This window comes from Andrographis paniculata, unplaced genomic scaffold (assembly GCF_009805555.1).
Source record: "Andrographis paniculata isolate CXL003 unplaced genomic scaffold, ASM980555v1 Contig51END, whole genome shotgun sequence".
Classification (NCBI taxonomy): domain Eukaryota; kingdom Viridiplantae; phylum Streptophyta; class Magnoliopsida; order Lamiales; family Acanthaceae; genus Andrographis; species Andrographis paniculata.
Window position 1 is genome coordinate 2,225,010 of NW_026137586.1, and position 21,297 is coordinate 2,246,306.

Here is a 21,297-nt window from a genome sequence, read left to right on the forward strand (position 1 = left end):
TTATTCAACTTGAACTTGACATTCCTAATTTTAATTCATGTAAGAAATTAAAATACATATACATATATATATATATATCTTGTATTCAATCATAGTTTAACCTAATTATATGTTTATATAAGACATGGTTAAGTGAGATTAAGTAAAATGAGTACTTTTATCAATAAATGGGTTCATAGCAAATTATACACTGGCCTCTTTTTCACATAAGCAAGAATAAATTATAAAGGGAAAAGCTAAGAGGAGAAAGTAAAAAAGAGAATAAATGGATAGATAATATGTAGAAGAAGCAATTTTGATGCTTTTATTTTTATTTTGGATTTGAAGGGTGTGTTTGTTTTTGTATTTTGGTTCGATATAAAAATAACAAGTGGGTGTAATATATTACTCCCTCCATCTACTTATGGTGTCCACATTTTCATTTTCCTAATTTGGTTATGGAGTTTGAACTCATAACCTCATGATTACGAGTCTAACCTCTACATCACCAAGCCATCCCTTACAGACTTTAATTCCATGTTTTGAATAGAAAATAAAGGGTTTGTTTGCTAATTTTTTTCACCCAACATTATTTTTAATAAATATATATTATATTCTTACAGAAAATCAATACTCATAATAAAATATGATTTTTTTTTGTTATTTATACGATTTCTAATATTTTACATTAAAAAAAGAATACTTGAAATCAAAACAGTAAACAAATAAACGATAGTGATTTGTTTGGGGATTTTAATTTTGAGTTGGGATTTGAATAATAAAAATTTTGAATTTGAATAGTTGTATGATATGATATAAACAGATATTGATGCAATGTTTTGAATGTAATATTGATTTTTAGTATAATATAACAAATAAAAAATAGGTATTTGATTTGATGTTTTTGGGGAAAAAATGGGATGAACAGTGGATTTAAATCCAATTCCCAAACAAATGGTACAGAGAAATGAGGTCAGAGAAATGGAAATGGTACAAACAAGAGAAATGATACCATTTTTATTTCTATGTTTTCATTATTCTCCCATATGCAGAGAAATAATGTTGATTTTTTTTTTTAATTTTTAAAATTTGTTTATACTATTTCATTTTTATAATTTTTTTAAAATTATATTATTTTAATTTTACAAAAAAACAAACTTAATTTATTTTTAAAGTATTTAATTTTTACGATATTTTAATAAATTGTACTAAAATATAATCTTTAAAAACATCGTATATAATTATAATTTTTTTTAAAAAAAAATTTACCAAAAATATTTTTCATGAATTTTCATTCGGTAAAACTCTCTTTTTATCGAATTAATCATTTATTTTTATTTAATCATTCATATATCTGCATTTTTATTTTAGATTTCTCAAATGAAATTGTCTATTTTATCAAACAAGATAATTAATTCTTATTCTCTACTCAATTCCATTTCTCTCTAATTCTATTCTTTGCTCTCATTTCTCTGCAATTCCATTATATTGTCTATTTTCATTGTTTTAGATCTTTCTAAGATATATATTTTGCAAAGTAAAAGAAAAAGAATATATATTGCAAAGTAAAAGAAAAAGAAAAAATAAAAGGAGAAAGAAATACAAACGGATACAACGGAAGATTGTGGGTTAAACTTATTCACACTTTTCTAAGAAATTATTTTGTTTCTTCAATTGGAAGCTAACATTTTTGGTCGAATGAAATTTGGAGAAAGAAAAAGAAAAAGATGCTTAGTGACCAATAAAAAAACTGAGGTTGTGTTCTTGTTTTCGTTTGACAAACCTTTTAAGAATTTTTAATCCCATCGTCCCGTAACAAAGTATTTATTTTTCCATTTTAGTCCATCTCATAATAAAGTATCTATTTTTTTTTAGCAACTGTACTATCTACCTAACATTACAAATACCCTTACAACTTACAAAATATTACACAAATGTCATTACCTTTATATCACACGTACTAATAAAGTTATTTTAGTCATTTCTACTTTATTCCTACTATATCCCAAATAATACTAATATTTCTAAAACTACGTGCAAATAGCAAATGGATATTTAGTTTCGGGACGGAGGGAGTATTATTTATCAAAATTTTTCTTAAAAAAAATATCAAATTAAATATATATTTTTTATATTTTATATTATATTAAAATTGCAAAACATTACATTCATACCTAATTTATATGAAAAATAATTTTGTAGTTAAAAATAAAATTTTCTAGCAAACAAATTAATTTTGTAGTCACTACAAGAAAATATCAATTGTGTAACGATGTTTTTTCGTTTTTAAATCCACTTTTTCCGTTACTAATGATATTAGAGACAGAATTAGAGATGAAATTACGTTAGCTACGTGAACTTTAGAAACGGAATTCCGATATAAATATATATTTTTTTTTTGTAGTGAGTACATAATTTATTTTTAACAATAAAATTAATTTGTTGCTAAATAACACGTTTTAACTACAAAAATACTTTATAGTTAAAAATATTGTAGCTAATTAGAAAATTTTTTTGTAGTGAATAAATATAAAAAGAACAAAACATAAGTAATTATATTATGTATTTATATTTTTAGAATCATGTAGAAAAATATAAAAATAAAAAATAAAATTGTGCACGGACAATTAAAAAAATTATAAAACAATTGTAAAAAAAAATTATGTAAAACTCACTTCGCAAATGTAGTTTGAAATTTATTTGAAATACAATATTGATTTGAATTTTTGTTTAAATAATATTTTTATGTGATATTTTGTAAAAAAAAGTAATATTATTTATTAGAAACTGTGCATAGTGAATAATGTTATTTAAATTTGAACGGTTAAAAGAACAAATCATATATATATATCAACATTTTAGTGTTTTGCATAATTATATTTCACATGCAACTTTCAACGTAAATATGATGTAAATTTGAAGATAAAAGTGGACACTGGAAATATAACTTTTAAATTATTATATAAACAATTTCAATTCATCTTTTCGTTGCTATCCAACTTATTTGAAATTTCTACAAAATTATGTATAATATATATATTTCATGTTTCTATTTTACTATACTAATAGATCTATTAAACGTCTGGAGAAGGAAAATGGTTTGGAATGAAAATGAAATGGCTTGAAATTTACAATTAACTTATTCTAAAACAGAAAATTTGGTTAGAAACATAATTTTTATCATTTATATTTCATACCTTGCGTGTGTCGGGAAAAAAAAGCTAGAGATCTTATAAAGATAATTTCAATAAAGTTAAAGCCAACAACAAATGGTACCACATACTAAAACACAAGCATTGCTGAATTCGGTCAGAGGTCTACCCAATGCGCATTTTAATTCGGATAGCTTCTGCAGATTCCTAAATTATAAATATATATATATATACATAGTCCAAAAATCTAAACCAAATTATTTACAGAAACAATTGATGTTTGATCTCAAAGTAGAAATATTTACATAAACTCAAAGCAATAAATTGAAACTAGATACTCTTTCCGTCCCACAAAAGTACCATTTTGGGTTTGTATTAGATTAAGAAATAATACTATTTAATTTATTGATTAATAGAAATGTATAAGAAATTTTAACATTTCTGCCATTTGATCTTATGTATAAAGTAATTGCATGTGTAATAGTATATTTATAATTGAAATAAAAGTGAATGATATTTTGATATTAATGTATAATTACTTTTACTAAAATAATAAAAAAAAAATACTTTTATAGGTGGAACAAATGAAAATAATAAAAAATAATAATTTGAGTTAGTACATGGAGTATATGTCTTAGGGTTTTAATGTTGCAACAATAAATATCAATCATGTTTGTTGAGTGCCGTATGTAGATATTAATAATACGTATCTCTAATAGTTCAAACATTTAAGTGAAACGATATCTCGAGCAAATTCTATTACAGATGTAACCAAAAGATAAATACTTCCTCCGTCTGCCTTTAAGGATAACATTTACCTTTTGCGTCATTATATTTAACATTAAAAATATCTTTATTAGTATTATATGATATAAATGTAATGACATTTGGTGTAATATATTGTAAGTTATAAGAGTATTTTTAATGTTAGTAGAAAGTACAATTACAAAAAAAAAAAAATGGAATCTTTGTTATAGGACGAAGCAAAATAGAAAAATTGATAAATTGTTAAGGAACGGATGGAGTATTTGATTAAAATATTAGTATATGTTTGAAAGTTTAAAAACTATATTTTAATAAAATACTCACTCGTCCATTAAAATTAGTCCATTTGGGCTCGGCACAGAATTAATAAAAATGAATATTTTATTGAAAAAGTGATAGGTAATTGGGGATAATTTTGGAAATTCAGTTAAAAAGAGAAGTAAATGAAGTGAAAAAAATGTAATAAAGTTAGTGGTATTTGTTGTAAATAAGTGTTGAATGGAGAGTAATAATTAAATGTTGAATTGTTGACTTTGCCAAAATTAGTAATTGGATAAATTTAGTGACCTACTTAAAAAAGAAAGTGAGAATAAATTTGGAGGACGAAGGGATTATAGTATTAACTATAGATGTTAGCTAAAAAAGGAACAAGTGAACAAACTCTTATTTGGTTTTGGTTGGAGTATAATTTTTATTTTTATTTTTGGAATATATAGTATTTTAACGTGATATGTTTTGTAAAGAAATATCATATTTCTATTGGAAAATCTTTTATTTGTGTTACGAAATAAATAATATTTTAATGTGATGCTTAGTTCACCTTTATAATAACTAATAGGAAGTTCCAATATATTTTTATGTGAGACAACATTCAACACTCCCCCTAAGATTACTACGACTTTAATACGATCATTTACATCATCTAAAATGATAACAGAGTTATAGGTTTTGTGTTTGAGTTCCACCATCTCTCATTTATCATCGTCCAAGGGCAAGTATTAGTTATTTCTAATAGCTTAAATAAGTAAGACGGTCATTTATATCACCAAATTTTACTTATATTTTTTAGTAATAAACATAAAGTTGCATACTAAAAGAACTTAAAAACAATGTCAAAGAAAAAATACACGTTCATTATACACTCATTAAGAAATACAAAAACACATAAACTCGATCCCATCTCGAAAAAAGAATTAACTCACTTGTAGTTTTGATCCCATCTAGCGCAATCATAGCACGACCGGAAGCAACACTTGATGCATTCGAATCCAATCCCTCCCTCTCGGCCGTCAATAACTTTCTTGCAAAGGCTACACGTGAAGCTATAACTTGTGAGCAATGGAGTAGAAGTGAGCAGGGAAGAGCAATCATGGCCCCGTAATCGAATAGATCCCCCAAATTTTATCATTGAATACTCCCCAACACTAGGAATGCACCTAATGTGAAACAAAGTGTCGCATTCTTTGCAATGATAGTACCAACATTCGGTATCCATGCTCTCTTCACAAATCTCGCAAAAATCTCTATCACTTTGGAGAGTCGAGATCTTTAAAAATGATAGCTTCAATGGATGCTTGTCGCGCTTGTGAGACACATTCAACGGTAAAAGAGCACAAAGAACGTGTAGCTCGAAATTAGAACAACTACAACATTTGTAAAAAAGTTGTTGTTGGATACTAGTGTTGCAACCCTGGCAAGCCCGGCCACTCGTGGATGTAGGCGTGTACGATAAGAAAAGAATGTGGGATTTGCCGTGACCTTCATAAGTGATCGCTTCTGGTAAAAGAGCGCATCGAACATCCATCCCTGTCCCACAATTGACGCAATTGTAGATGAATCCATTACAATATCGAAAACAACCTCTGCACCAATACCTTGAGAAGAAGTATTCGGGCAACAAAGTTGGCAAAAGAGTGTACGGTCTATTTTTGCAACCGGATGAAAGCAATCCATGGATCGCATTATTGTACTTGGAAGGAAGTTTGGCGCAACAAGTGTGGAGGCAGAAATCGTCGCATTGAGAGCAACAATAGAATGGTGGCGAAACTATGGGCTCAATGCAACCATTGCACACATAAGATCGAGAAGGATCGTCGCCGTCGCCGTCGCCATATTTCTCATGAAGGATCAAATCATGTTCATGTATATCTTTTCTTGGCAAGAGTGTTATATGTTCTTCAATGGCTCCTATGCTACTGCCATTTTGGCCATTTTTGTTCTTCAATAAACACTCCATTAAACTTGTATTCTCATCGAGCATTGGCAAATGAACAAGCCCACTTGCTACTTCTTGATTCGATACTGTGTAAAAACAAGAGAGTTGTATATTTATAATAATAATAAATAAATAAATAAATAATCAAAAGAGGGACATGATAATAAACACAACGTTTTTAATGTGTTACTTTTGTCACGATCTTTTAGGGAATATAATTTTATAATTTTTAATTTATTTTTTTTTCTACTTCACACACTCACACCTTACACGCATCCTTCCGGGATCAAAGTGTACTGCAGGAGCTGAAGCGGCAACAGCGTCGCAAAAAAAAAAAAAAAAAAATTGCAGAAGTTTTGAAACAACTCACTTCAAAATTATAACAAAATATTTTAGGCCATTGGAATTTTATATTTTTAATCTTCAAATGTGAAGAATAAAATGCAACATTGTTAAGACTATATATATTCACCAATATTTTGATATATAAGAAGCAACAATTGTACTAATTGCTACAGTAAATAGACATAAAAATCCAAATGACTAATGAAAACAAAATAATTATCAAATATAATATTTTATAGGTAAAATTGAAATAATTGAAATAATGAATAGTAAAAACAACGGAAAAAAAAAAAACACTAAGCGAACAAACTCTATAAAATAAATCGATTTACCTGGACGATAACTAGATGGATCCTTTATTACACATTTGATGTGTACGTTGTAATCACACGTCGTACAAAAATAGATTCCGGACTTGATGGACGAGAGCTTATCAAGGCAAAGAGAACAATGTTCGCACTTTTGGAATTTAGCCGATTCCATGGGAAGATCGTAAGTAATGCAAAGAGGATGCTCCTTATGCTTGTCATGAACAATGGTGTTGGGAAGCAACGCGCATTTGTGATGAAGATAAAAATTACAAAGATCGCACCAATAGAAGTCTCCATCGTGCTCTAATCCGCAAGCCCCACAAGTGAACCGATTCCCTCTTCTACGAATGAGCATCAACTCATGTCTATGACTTCGATGCATAATTTTAATCATCGTGGCGCACAAAATATCGAGAGTAAAATTGCAATTATTGTCGGGGCATTGGTAGAAGAAGCCTCCTTCGCTAAAATCTCTTTTGCAATTGTTGCAAGATGATGGAAGATTTGGGGTGTGTTGCTTTTGCAAGAGAAGCTTCTTGGGGTGCAAAGGATGTTGGAATATTTCTTGGTCGAGTTTGTCGCAACATTTGTGAAGAAAATGAACATGGTCGTCGCCTCTATAAGAAATATAAGGAGTCGAGAAAATTGGCAACTTACATGCGTCGCAAAATGTTTTATTTTCTAGATCAAGATCGAGATTGTTTTCTTCGACAGTTTCGATCATATGAGGATTTACTTGGGGAATTTCATACCAAACGGGTATGAAACCTCTGCTATACATATTTTGGGTAAGTTAGGGACGACGATATGGAGAACATATAAGATATATATATATATATATGCCTTGTTTGTGTGTATTCGCGGCACTTTTACTCTTTAATATATTTTCCAGTTCAAAAAGAAAAAGGTATATTGTATGATAACTTTTATATTTTTAAGTAAAAATGTAAAAACCACGAGGACTTTTATTTACTTCAAATATTTTTATATATATATATATACAATATAATTTTAAAATAAATATAAACTAACTTAGTTGTTAGATAATATGAATGACCGTCTCACCTAAAAATTAAAAATCGTTAAGAATACGTTTCATTTATTTATTTATCTACAAACGGAAGTCAATCAATATCACTTTTTAGTGATTTTCCACCGATCTAGGGTTTGTTTCGTTTGGTTTGGTTTGAAACCAAGAATAGTAGTCACTGTTATCAAATAAAAATATCTTATTGTATGTCACAATATTATGTCCGCCTCTAATGGTCACATTTACCTTTTACTTTATTGTACTTAACATTAAAATTATCATTATATTTGTATAATTTTTTTTTTATAAATGTCCTTCTATTCTAGTATTAGAAGACACTAATGAAAGTATTTTTGTAATTTTCTTTTTAATTTGTTCTACGTTTTTATATAATAATTAATATTCAAATACTAATATGCAAAAAGTAAATGAGACCCTTAGAGCCGGACGGAGGTAGTATCATAATACTATTTAAATTAAAATTCAAAAAAAAAAAAAAAAAAAAGCTCAAACTCAAATCAAAATCAAACTAAAACCTTAATTTTATTCATATTTTACACTAGATATACACATTTATTTTATTGTAAGTGTAGACATATATTAATTTAGTTTTAACATGCATATAAATATATATACATAATTTATTTAATTTTTTTTTATCGATTTAATCAAAAAATTTCTCAATAAAAAATTGGGAATTATGTAAAAATTTACTCAGATTTTATTTAAATAATTACTCAGTATTCAACCAAAAATGTTTATTTTATTTTTAAATTATAAAAGAAAAGTTAAAAGAACAGAAAAAAGAGAAAGAGTAAAATAAATAAATAAAGCATGTTGAATTCTTTTTTTTTTTTCTCTTTTTTTTTTTTCTTTTTCTTTTTTCTTTTTTTTTTCACTCAATTTGTGTTTAACTTAAATCATATATTAAACTTTGAAAATTTTCTTTCGGATCTTTCTTAGTTCTCTCTCACCAACAAACTTTCTTCCGAATCCTGCAGGGTGTGTTTGTTTTGTATTTTGCTTTGAAGAATTTTTTTTTATGTGAGGTATAAAAAAATATGTTGATAATATAAAACTAATGAATACGTATAATATATTAATTTTTTGGGAAAAATTTATTGATTTATTTGAGTAAAAAAATACACCCGCAATGTTCCTGGAGTATGTTCTCAAGTTTGGACCATTTTGCTTACACATCTCTACATAAATGAGGTGGAGCAACTCCAAACAACTAAAAAATGAGTAATAATAATCGAAATGGTTTGAATGTTGATTGAGATTAATTAGCATTATGTTGATTATTCCCAATCTAACATATGAAAATATAGTAGACTAAAAATAGATTATATAGTACATAGATGTGTATAATCTATATACATCATTGTATTTTATGTGTACTATGTTAATATATTTAGGCGTGGGGAAGGATTACAGTTACCGTGCTGATTTTTTTAAAATAATATGCATAAAATATAAAAATAGAATGTCTTTGTTACTCCTAACATGTGTTGTTTGTAATAAAGACATGTATGTAATGTATGTTTATAATTACAGCGTGTGATGTATAAGAGTATGCCACGTGCTAAAATCAATTGTTACGTATGCTATATTAGTCTATACATATGTTGTAAGTTCATATGTTGTGTTTGTATATAAATATAAATGATGTGTTTGTCAATAATAATGTCGAGTGTTTTTTGTGAGTTTATTGAGTGTTGTTTAGCACAAAATTAATTTTTAAATTCAGCACTATAGCCGCCACCTTACGCGTGAGATTAAATATGATATGTGTGGTGCTTGGGTTAATATTATATACTGGCGGTTCATGTAATTTATATATATATATCGTATAAACATACATATTGTGCTATTGATTTACATCTCGTATGTTGCCGGTATATATTGTTTGTTTTATTAGCATTGTATTGATTAATTATAATCATCACAGTAATAGCCACAAGTAGTAATAATCCTTCAATCAACTTAACTATATACATATATATATTTTTATTTAGATTTGTTCAATTATAAAATAACTATTTCTAAAATATATACTATTATTTTGCTATCATATTAATACCTTTTACACACAATAAAAATAAATAAAATAAACACTAAGAGCAAAATTATTTTTATATTAGTTTTAACTACTCGTTATAATTAAAAATATTATTATTTTTTAAACTTAAAGGTAAATATATAATTTCAAATTGGACGGAAATAGTGTAAAATAAATAAAGAACAAAACAAGCTAACATTAATTAGAGCCAAAAGAAGAAAGGAGGGAGGAATGATACAGCAACAAGATGAATAACAAACAAACAGGATGTGAAACCGAGACAAACATTAGTATTCAAATTAGAAGTGTTTGATGTACGAAAAATGTGAAAGAAGAATCATATTTTCTTCATCCCATAACAGTCGGCATATTTTTCATTTTAGGTTCTCCCATGATAGTTGACACATTTTTTAAAATCAGTAAATTTATTCATTTTAAACATATTTACAAAATATAAATAAATTAAATTAAATTTATAATCTTTTACACATAGCTCTCACTCAAAATTTTTTATATTTCTATTTTTCTCCTCAATAATTTTTTTATCTATATTTAAAATCCCTATATTTTTTTTTTATTGTACCCGAATGTCTTGTGATTTTGAAATCATGCTATCTGTCATCATCTATTCAGTGTTTGCATGCGATATGAAATATATTTGCTATATATCATATGTCCGTTGTCTGTCTGTTGCCTGCGTGCGATCTGAAATCTTTCGGCGATTTGCCATCTGTCCGTTGGTTGTCTATTGTCTGGGTGCGATCTGAAATTTATCTGTGATCTGCCATATGTTCGTTGTTTGTCTGTTGCCTGTGTGAGATTTTTTGGTGTTTGCGATCTATCTGTTTTTTGCTCCGGTAGAATCATGTCGTTTTCGGTTTCGGTGGAGTCATCTCGTTTTCGGCTCCGATGGAAAGTCATCTCGTTTTCGACTCCGGTGGAAAGTCATCTAGTTTTCTGCTCCGGTGGAATCATGTCATTTTCGACTCCGGTGAGAGACCACAAACTATTATCTCAGATAATCCTCTTTGCATAGCTATGCACAAAAAATAAGCGATCAACCCGCAGTTAAAATACTTACAGATAACCTCTCTAGCTGAGAGTAAAACCAAATTCCCCTTCTTCAGATAATTTTCAATTGTCTTCAACACTAAGTAGGAGTATAGAAATATACCAAGACAGAAAGAAAAACAATCGATTTCTCTAAATACAAAGTAGCACAATTATTTTTTATTGAACACAAATCCAGGCACAAGCTGGCTTTGTGTCTTGTTTGACTAACGATGATGCTGTGAATTGGTTGATTTTATATAATTGTTTGAGAAACTTATCACCTCCGCAGGACGTAAGGGTGAAAAAGTATCCATTTTTTGGAGAAAGAATTTTCAAAATTGCATTTTGTCCTTTTTTCAGGATTGTTTTATATATATACATATATTTAGCAATTTTCATTTATTTAGTTATCTTTTATGACATGGGAACTCTCAACTGCTATCCGAAAGTACGCATCGAATAAATTCCTAATCGAACATAATATCCTACAAACCAGGCTCCACAAAATATAGTTGTAGGCATGGATTCGGATTGAATAAGAAGGTTCTAGGGGTTCTGTGTAATTGTTACGTGTATTTGAGCTTGTTTTATAAAAAATAAAAATAAAAATAAAAATATAATTTTTTATATAATATATAATAAATTAATATTATATTACACAAAATAAAATTACAACATAAAATTATAATAAAATACAACTACAAAAATTTATAAATATTACTCCACATATCATATCCACGTTGCGGTTTCTGTTCGTCTCACATTCATGTCACTTTTCTTTTTTTGGAAAATAATTACACACTTTAATCTTATTTTAAATTTTTTAATTTATTTTTTTTAATTTTAATTAAACTAATTAGTTATCTTAATTTTAATTTATAATTATTTATATTATAGGATAATTATTTTTTACTAATATATTTTTAATTATCTACTAATTACATACCTCTTAAAATACCGTATCTACAGTGTAGCAGACACAGTATATGCGGTGTGTGCGGCGGAGGGAGTAAAAAGTAACAATAACTAAATTACTGAAATAAAAATAACTATACATATTAACATGGGAATGGTTAATTGGATCGGCCTCTGCCTAACTATTAAAATTATAGTCAAATAGATCAGAAGAAGCAGATGTTGATTGTTGTAATAAATAATAATTTAGTTTGATTATATTTGTATTTTATGGCGTTATTTTTTTAATAGAATTGTGATTTCATTATAATTTTTTATTTTATTTATTTTAAAAATCATTAGCGTGGACAAAAAATTATATTATTTTTAATAAATATAAAATTTTACAAATTATATTTAATTTGGATTTAAAGCGGATCTTATTGTCTAAATGAGTCATTTGATTCTCTCTCTAGGTCGATTTATTTTTCAACTTGATTTTGAATGACTTTTTTGATTCGAAGGGATTTGGTCTTCGGTTTGGCTTTGCCGGACTTTGGAGGGCTTTGGTCTTCGTGCGGGTGATTTGATCATCGGCTTGTCCCATTTAGATGATCCGAGGCTTTGATCTTTTGTTTGACTTCGCCGCTTTTTGGAGAGATTTGGTCTCCGTGTCGGCGATTTGATCATCGATTTTGAATTTGATGTCCTCTTTGGACAATCCATAGCTTCGATCTTTGATTTGACTTTTCCGCCTTTTGGAGGATTTTGGTCTCCGTGTGGGCGATTTGATTGTCGGCTTTGAATTTGATGTCTTCTTTGTACGATCCGAGGCTTTGACATTTGATATGGCTTTGCCGCCTTTTGGAGAGGTTTGGTCTCCGTGCATGTCATTTGATCGTCGGCTTTGGATTTGATATCTTCTTTGGACGATCCGTAGCTTTGATCTTTTGTTTGGCTTTGCCACCTTCTGGAGAGTTTTGGTCTCAGTGTGGGCGATTCGATCGTCTGCTTTCGATTTGATGTCTTCTTTGGACGATCCGAGACTTTGATATTTGGTATGGCTTTGCCGCTTTTAGAGGACTTTGGTCTCCGTGTGGACGATTAGATCATCGTGTTTGGATTTGACGTCTTCTTTGGACAATCCACGGCTTTGATCTTTGGTTTGACTTTGCCGCCTTTTAAAGAGTTTTGGTCTCCATGTGGGCAACTTGATCATCGGTTTTTGATTTGATGTCTTCTTTGGACGATCCGAAGCTTTGATCTTTGAAGAGGTGAATTTGGAGGTCCATAACACTTATGGCGCGACAAGTGAGGGTCTGATTGATGCTTTTGACGAAGAACGCGACGAACACCTTGAAGTTTTGGGATAAACTTGGGAAGTTCTTCCTTGGCTTTGGCGGATCCTTCAACGGCTTTTGGAGTTTTGATCCTTCATTCGGCTTGGGCATACGACGAATAACATTAACTCCATCAATTCGTCAACCAATATTGGATCATTTGTCCAAATCAGTAACTTTCAACGAAGAACGCTTCGAATGACACGAAGAACATGAAGAACAATACAGAGAGTCTAGAGATTTACCCCTTTGCTTGAATCCTCGATGTAACTTCGGTGTGTCAAATGAATTGGTCATGACTCTTATTTATAGGGGAGGGGTGGTCTTGGCTTCCTTTCTGGATGGTACCACGTGGCGCGCCATGATTGGTCAACAAAAAAATTTTATAATTTTTCTTTTTGCCATTCTGAAGGATTTGATTGCGCCCCTTCCTTTCTCATCAAGATCTTTGTATCATTATCTTTTCCGAAAGATATTAATTTATATACTTCACTACAAGAAAAAATTATTTTTGTAACAAAAATTTTTTTCTCTAAATCTACTTTTTCCGTTACTAATGACATTAGAGACAGAAATAGGAATGGAATTACGTTAGCTACGTGAACTTTAGGGACGGAATTCCATTACAAATATATTATTTTTTTGTAGTGCTTCTTCATTGACAAGATTAATTTATTTTGCTGCCAAATTTATTATTGCTCTATTTATGCACGTAATATTTGTACGATATCTTTCATTTTAAACAGATTTTTGCATTAATGGTTGATATTTATTGTATAAAAATTAACATATGTACATAATTAAATATTATATATTTATTTTATTAAAATTTTATTTTCTTTCAAAATACATGATATTTAATTTAATTTAGGCATTTAATTTTTAATGCGTACAATTAGTTTTAGAGGAAAAATAATCAAATTAAATAATAATAATTATTATTATTATTATTTTAAGATTTCGAAATATGGTATAATTTGAATTTATTGAAAAAATATTTTTGAGTTTGATATGTAAATAAATAAAAGTTGAATAATTGTTATGTAATTGTTTGAAACAAGTAATATGTGGAATATTTTTTTTAGGAAAAAAATAGAATGAGTTGAAGGAGAGATAAAACTTAGAGAAAATTTTGGAGAAAACCTAGTATTGGATTAAAGATGGTCTAAAGGCCAGTAATTACACACTAATATCAAAATACTCTTAGTTTTTATAAAAATTACAACCATATCGTTACACGTATACGTTAAATACTGAAGAGTTTGTAGGCGAAGTAAGTTTCAGCAATGAAAAAAATGTCAAAATCATCTTACACATTTCCACTAACCAACAAAACACTATTAACACATAAACTCAATTCGATTAACTACTTGTAGTTTGGAATCCATCTAGCATCGGCGCAATCATAGCACGACCGGAAGCAACACTTGATGCATTCAAATGCAATCCCATCCACTCGGCTGTCAATAACTTCCTCGCAAAGGCTACACGTGAAGCTATAACTTGTGAGCAATCGAGTAGAAGTGAGCGGGGAAGAGCAAACATGGCCCCGTAATCGAATAGATCCCCCAAATTTTATCATCGAATACTCCCCAACACAAGGAATGCACCTAATGTGAAACAACGTGTCGCATTCTTTGCAATGATAGTACCAGCATTCGGTATCCATGCTCTCTTCACAAATCTCGCAAAAATCTCTATCACTTTGGATAGTCGAGATCTTTGAAAATGATAGCTTCAATGGATGCCTGTCGCGCTTGTGAGACACATTCAATGGCAAAAGAGCGCAAAGAACGTGTAGCTCGAAATTAGAACAACTACAACATTTGTAAAAAAGTTGTTGTTGAATACTAGTATTGCAACCCTGGCAAGCCCGGCCACTCGTGGATGTAGGCGTGTACGATAAGAAAAGAATGTGGGATTTGCCGTGACCTTCATAAGTGATCGCTTCTGGTAAAAGAGCGCATCGAACATCCATCGTTGTCTCACAATTGTCGCAATTGTAGGTGAATCCATTACAATATCGAAAACAACCTGTGCACCAATACCTGGAGAAGAAATTTCTGGGCATCAAAGTTGGCAAAAGAGTGTACGGTCTATTTTTGCAACCGGATGAAAGCAATCCATGGATCGCATTATTGAACTCGGAAGGAAGTTTGGCGCAACAAGTGTGGAGGCAGAAATCATCGCATTGAGAGCAGCTATAGAATGGAGGCAAAACTATGGGCTCGATGCAAGCGTTGCACACATAAGATCGACAAGGATCGTTGCTGCCGCCGTCGTCGTATTTCTCATGAAGAATCAAATCATGTTCATGTATATTTTTTTTTTTCAATATTTTCTGATCTTCTTCGAAGGCTCCTATGCTATTCTGGCCATTTTTGTTCTTCAATAAACACTGCATTAAACTTGTATTCTCATCGGGCATTGGCAAATGAACAAGACCACTTGCTACATCTTGATTCAATACTGTTTTAAAAGGATATATAAATATATATTAATGAATTAAAAAAAAAAGGCACAATTTAATAAAGACAACCTCTTTAATGTGTTACTTTGGTTACCTTGGGCACGATTTTTTTAGAAACCCTACTTTTTGTTGGATATATTTTTATAAATTATTCATTGGGGATAAAAGAGAAAAATCATATAAATAAAGAAGTTGTGAAAAAGTTTTGAAACATCTCAGTTTAAAATAATAGCAAAAATATTAAGGCAGAAGAGTACTATATTTTTAATCTTCAAATGTGTAGAATATAATGCACAATTGTTAAGCATAAATATTGCTCCAGTTACTGAATCAGATAATTTTGATTAAAAAAATAGCAAATATTGATATAATATGTAAGCACATATTGGAATAACACATTATATAATTATATAATCATATTTAGTAAAATATATATTTTGATTTCAGTAAATTATATTAGGGTTTTAGCATAATAGTAATTTGATCTAATAAACAAATATCTATAAAGAAAGTAACAAATATTAATATAATATATTACACATTATATAACACAACAGTCATCATTTTTCTTAAGAAGATTTACTAATTGTTTCAAGTTAATTTGCTAACTTAATAATAGTTATCTATAGTGTAATGATTTGCTAATTATTTATATATTCCCCAATACTTTGATATATAAGTAGCAATAATGGTAATTGATAAGAATAAATTGGACATAAATTCAAATGACTAACCAAAAATAAAATAAACAGGGGTTTAATGTTTTTTTATTTCAAGATGTAATAATTGTTAAACCCGACGTTCTTAGATAATAATTGAAATAATGAATAGTAAAAAAAATGAAAAAAAAAAAACCTAACCAAACAAACTCTATAAAATAAATCGAATTACCTGAATGATAAGTAGATGAATCCCGAGTTGCACAAGAGATGTGTACGTTGTAATCGCACGTCGTACAAAAATATATTCCCGACTTGATAGACGAGAGTTTTTTTTCACAAATAGAACAATCCTCGGACTTTTGGAATTTAGCCGATTCCACGGGGAGATCGTAAGTAATGCAAAGAGGATGCTCTTTATGCTTATCATGACGAATGGTGTTGGGAAGCAAAGCGCATTCGTGATGAAGATAGAAATTACAAAGATCGCACCAATAGAAGTCGCCATCATGCTCTAATCCGCAAGCCCCACAAGTGAACCGATTCTCTCTTCTACGAATGAGCATCAACTCATGCCGGTGACTTCTATGCATAATTTTAACCTTTGTGGCGCACAAAATATCGAGAGTAAAATTGCAATTATCTTCGGGACATTGATAGAAGAAGCCTCCTTTGCTACAATCCCTTTTGCAATTGTTGCAAGAAGATGGAACATTTGGGTCGTATTGCTTGTGCAAGAGAAGCTTCTTTGGGTGCAAAGGGTGCCGGACTATTTCTTGATGGAGTTCATTGCAACATTCATGAAGAAAATGAATATGGTCGTCACCTCTATGAGAAATATAAGGAGTCGAGAAAATTGGCAACTTACATGCGTCGCAAAACGTTTTATTTTCTAGATCAAGATCGAGATTATTTTCTTCGACACTTTCGACCAAATGAGGATTTATTTCGGGAAATTCGTACCAAACGGGTACAAAATCTCCGCGAAACATATTTTGGGGAAGTTGAGTACAATGATATTGAGAATATATATATACACATATATATAGATATAGATATAGTTTGTTTGTGTGTATTCACATCACTCTTTAGTTTTGTTCTTTTAACTTTTACATCATTTTCAATAAAAATAAATAAATAAATATAATAAAAAAAAATTAAAGAATCAATTCATATTTTTTAATAAAAGTTACACTATTTCATGTAATAAAGTATTTAAAAGATAATAAAGGTTATTTACCAACTATTGATATACGTATAAATTGTTTAAATAAAGTAAAATTTTTATAAGTTTTAGAATCCTCAAAATCTTTTAAATAATATAACTATCATAAATATAATATTTATTATATTTATTTTTTTAGATATATTTTAACACCAACTAATATCACAATTTCACAAAATACTTTCCTAATAACATATATCTCATGATTATTCCCAAAATAAAAAATTAAAAAACAAAAATAACACAACATTCATCTCTCTATATAAATTATCAATACTTGTGGTTGATTGGTGCGCATATATTTTTAAGTTTGATTAGAGTTTTTTTTTTTTTTGGATTTTTTTATCTTATTTAAAAAAAAATTATTTTAATATGATATTTTATACCAAAATAATTATATATTTTGGGATGACAAATTAAAATTTTGAGATCAAATTCTAGAAGAATATAAAAGCTTTATTAAAAAGAAAAAAATAAATAAATAAATCAGAAAGAACATATGACACTATTCAAATTAATTCCACATAGAATTGCTTTACCATATCATTGTTAATTGGCAAAACAACATAAAATCTTATAAAAATTGTAAGAAATTATTTATTGTTTAAAAATTATGTCAAACTTCCTTATTGTAATACCCCAAAATTGGACCGGTGCTAAGCCAACTCCCAAGCCGGTGTCAAGCTATCCGAGGTCGATTAGAGGTGAAATGGATTGAATAGAATACTAATGTCAACAATGTGCATATTCTTTTTCGAAAGCTTTATTGAAAAAACTCTAAAATTAAGCGTGTTTGCCCTAGAGTAATTTGAGAATTGGTGACCTCTTAGGAAGTCTCCCAAGGTGCGCGTGAGTGAGAACAGAAACGCATTGGAATGACTCGTATTGACTTGTGGGACTAATTTATAATCCTGATATGCTCGACTTCGCGTGGCTTGTGGGCCGGGGTGCCACAGTTGGTATCAGAGCCGATCTGCGGTAGCCCGAAGTCGTTGACCGGACTGGTAACGGGTCTAGCAGTTGATGATCCTTGGAGTGCAATGTGGACGTTGCATTCTTAAGTGGGAATGATGTAATATCCCCGGAGTTGGGCCGGTGCTAGGCCAACTCCCGTGGATGAGCTAGTGTCAGGCCATCCGAAGTCGATTAGAGTTTAAATAGGTTAAATAGACTAGTCATGTTAACAATGTTCATATTCCTTTGCGATGGTCCTACTGAAAGAACTCTAAAGTTAAGCCTACTTGCCCTATAATAATTTGAGGATGGGTGACCCCTAAAAAATCTCTCTGCGTGCGCGTGAGTGAGTACAGAAGCTATAATTTTAGGATAGGTGACCCCTGAGAAATCTCTCTGGGTGCGCGTGAGTGAGCACAGAAACGTCCTGAAAGGACTCGAGTTGACTTGTGAAGTCAGTCTACGATCCTGACATGTTTGACTTTGCGTGGCTTACAGATCAAGATGTCACACTTATATTTTAAAACAATCCTACATTTAGCCAATTTCGTCATTGGTTAACGGTGATTGTTCTAGACGTACTTTAACTGCAAAGGTAATTCAAATACTCCATAACTACGAAATCACCGTTAACTAATGACAGAAAGTAAGTTAAATGCAAACAAAATTTAAACAATAAGAGAGTCTCACACCATTTTTAAACAATGCGAAGCTTCGTGCAATTTTCATAAACCAAAGGATGTGTGGGTTTTATTTCATTTCACCTTGTTAATTTAATAAAATCTTCAACTTACACTAAATAATCATAGACTCCTCAAGTTATAACTCACTTTTTAAGTGATTCACCGTCCAATCATTTAGGGTTTGTTTGGCTTGGTTTAAATTTTTATTTCTTACAAAAATATTATATCATAACTATTTAAATTAACACTCAAATAAAATAATAAAAAAATTAAAATCAAACCAAAACCAAATAAATATTGATTTCAACTAGAAAAACACAAAAATTCAACTATTCTTATTATTAATAAAAATATATTATTTATTATCACAAAATATTATATTAAAATATTATTTAAGTCAAAATTCAAATCAAACACTCAATTTCTGATTAATTTCAACCGCAAACCCTTAATATATCTATATTTTACATTAGGTATAGATATTCTATTTTAATTTTTTTTTCACGGTTTTGACATGCATATAAATATATATACATTTTTTATTTTATTTTAATCGATTTAGTAAAACCTTTTCTTTTGAAATTATTTTTGGAACTATGTAGATATTCACTTGGTTTGTTCGTTTGAAGGATTTTACCAAAATCCTAATATTTATTCAAAATTTTCCCCCCAAAAACATCAAATCAAACACCTATTTTTTATTTTATACTAAAATTAATTTTACATTCAAAACATCACATCAACACGTGTTTATATCACATTATATAACTATTCAAATTCAAAATTTTACTATTCAAATCTCAAATCAAAATCCAAACTGCCAAATAAACACACCCATTAGTATGTTAATAAGGGATATATACTCCATCTCAAAATCAATATATTTTCTAGGTGGGACAATTCAACAACAGTATTCAACAAAATATTTTTTTTTATTTTAAATTATAAAAGAAAAAGTAAAAGAGAAAGAAGTAAAAAAAAAAAAGAGAAAGAGTAAAATAAATAAGTAAAGAATGTTAAAGCTTCATTCTTCTTTTCTTGTGTTTTTTTTTTTTTTTCTTTTTCCACTCAATTTCTGTTTAACTCAAATATTATATTGAACTGAGTTTTGATAAGCCCCCTATGTTTATTTAAAATTTGTTTTTTATTTTTTATTATGCATGTTAAAAAAATTTGGTTTATACTTATTTTCTAGATCAATATTATATCCATACACTAAATAGTACATAATCAAATTATAGCCCAAACTTGCATATCAAAGACAAAAATATTGATTACTCGTTTTACTATTTTTGTGTAATTCTAACAGCCGATAACTTTAAGTCAATCATATGCCAAAACCGGTATAGAATCATTTTTATTAACACTTGGCATGAGTTTCGGTGTCGAAAAAAAAAAAAAAAAAAGTTCCAAAATATTGATTCCCTTTCCAAATTCTTTACGATGATCGGGTGAAAACCATAGAATCGACAAATTCCATCAGCGCATCAATTTCTTGCATCACTAGCGCCACAACTCAAGATCTTCCCCATTAGGCACCATATAGTGGGCGTAGTGTGCAAATTAACGCCATGTCGTGAGCTAGTCAGCGCAATGATCGCCGGATGGTTCTTGAGCTTTTAGGACCTCCTGCACCATTTTCGCCATCGACATGGCTACCGTGTAGACATTTCAAATTTTCGGATAGAGCAAGCCACCGTACACCTACGATAGCTTGGCCGAGCCACGGTGGGTGGTGAAGTTCCCATGATGATAAATTTGATGGAACTATGGAGTGGTAAAATTAGAGTGGGTTCTAAACCAGAGCGATATGGAGCTTGCCCCGGGCCAATTTGGCTCCTAAGATATATATATATATATATATAATATTTGCTACATTTTACAAAATTAAAAGAATAATAGTATTAAATTGAAAAACGTATAAAATAAAATGAAAATAACAAAATCGTTTTTACTCTTTTAACGATTTTAAAAAGTAAATTATAGAGTAATAACTATGAGTAGCTTTAAAAACATATAAATAATTTTGTTGTATAGTGGTTATCACTCTTACGGAAACGTGAGAATTGTTTTGGAACTGACCAATGAAAAAAAATAAGATAATTTTTTAGGAATAGGGGGAGTATTATTTTCTATTATAATTATTTAAAAAATTTATTT

The 21,297-nt window shown here is 29.4% G+C and overlaps 2 protein-coding genes across 2 annotated transcripts; both read right to left on the reverse strand.

The window, feature by feature from the left end:
* Window positions 1–5,008: 5,008 nt before the first annotated feature.
* On the reverse strand, window positions 5,009–7,554 carry LOC127253570 (uncharacterized). The gene is made up of 2 exons (XM_051278220.1): window positions 6,789–7,554; window positions 5,009–6,197 (listed from the first exon to the last, which is right to left on the reverse strand). The coding sequence occupies exons 1-2, from the start codon at window positions 7,546–7,548 to the stop codon at window positions 5,095–5,097; spliced, it is 1,863 nt and encodes a 620-aa protein (XP_051134177.1). The 5' UTR covers window positions 7,549–7,554; the 3' UTR covers window positions 5,009–5,094.
* Window positions 7,555–14,327: 6,773 nt separating this feature from the next.
* LOC127253553 (uncharacterized) lies at window positions 14,328–17,267 on the reverse strand. The gene is made up of 2 exons (XM_051278200.1): window positions 16,508–17,267; window positions 14,328–15,615 (listed from the first exon to the last, which is right to left on the reverse strand). The coding sequence occupies exons 1-2, from the start codon at window positions 17,265–17,267 to the stop codon at window positions 14,513–14,515; spliced, it is 1,863 nt and encodes a 620-aa protein (XP_051134157.1). The 3' UTR covers window positions 14,328–14,512.
* Between the last annotated feature and the right edge of the window lie 4,030 nt (window positions 17,268–21,297).

Coding starts and splice junctions, on each gene's coding strand:
- LOC127253570 (XM_051278220.1), bottom strand. CDS start 7,548: ATGTATAGCAGAGGTTTCATACCCGTTTGGTATGAAATTCCCCAAGTA. Junction 6,198..6,788: donor TCCATCTAGTTATCGTCCAG/GTAAATCGATTT, acceptor GTTTTTACACAG/TATCGAATCAAGAAGTAGCA.
- LOC127253553 (XM_051278200.1), bottom strand. CDS start 17,267: ATGTTTCGCGGAGATTTTGTACCCGTTTGGTACGAATTTCCCGAAATA. Junction 15,616..16,507: donor TTCATCTACTTATCATTCAG/GTAATTCGATTT, acceptor CTTTTAAAACAG/TATTGAATCAAGATGTAGCA.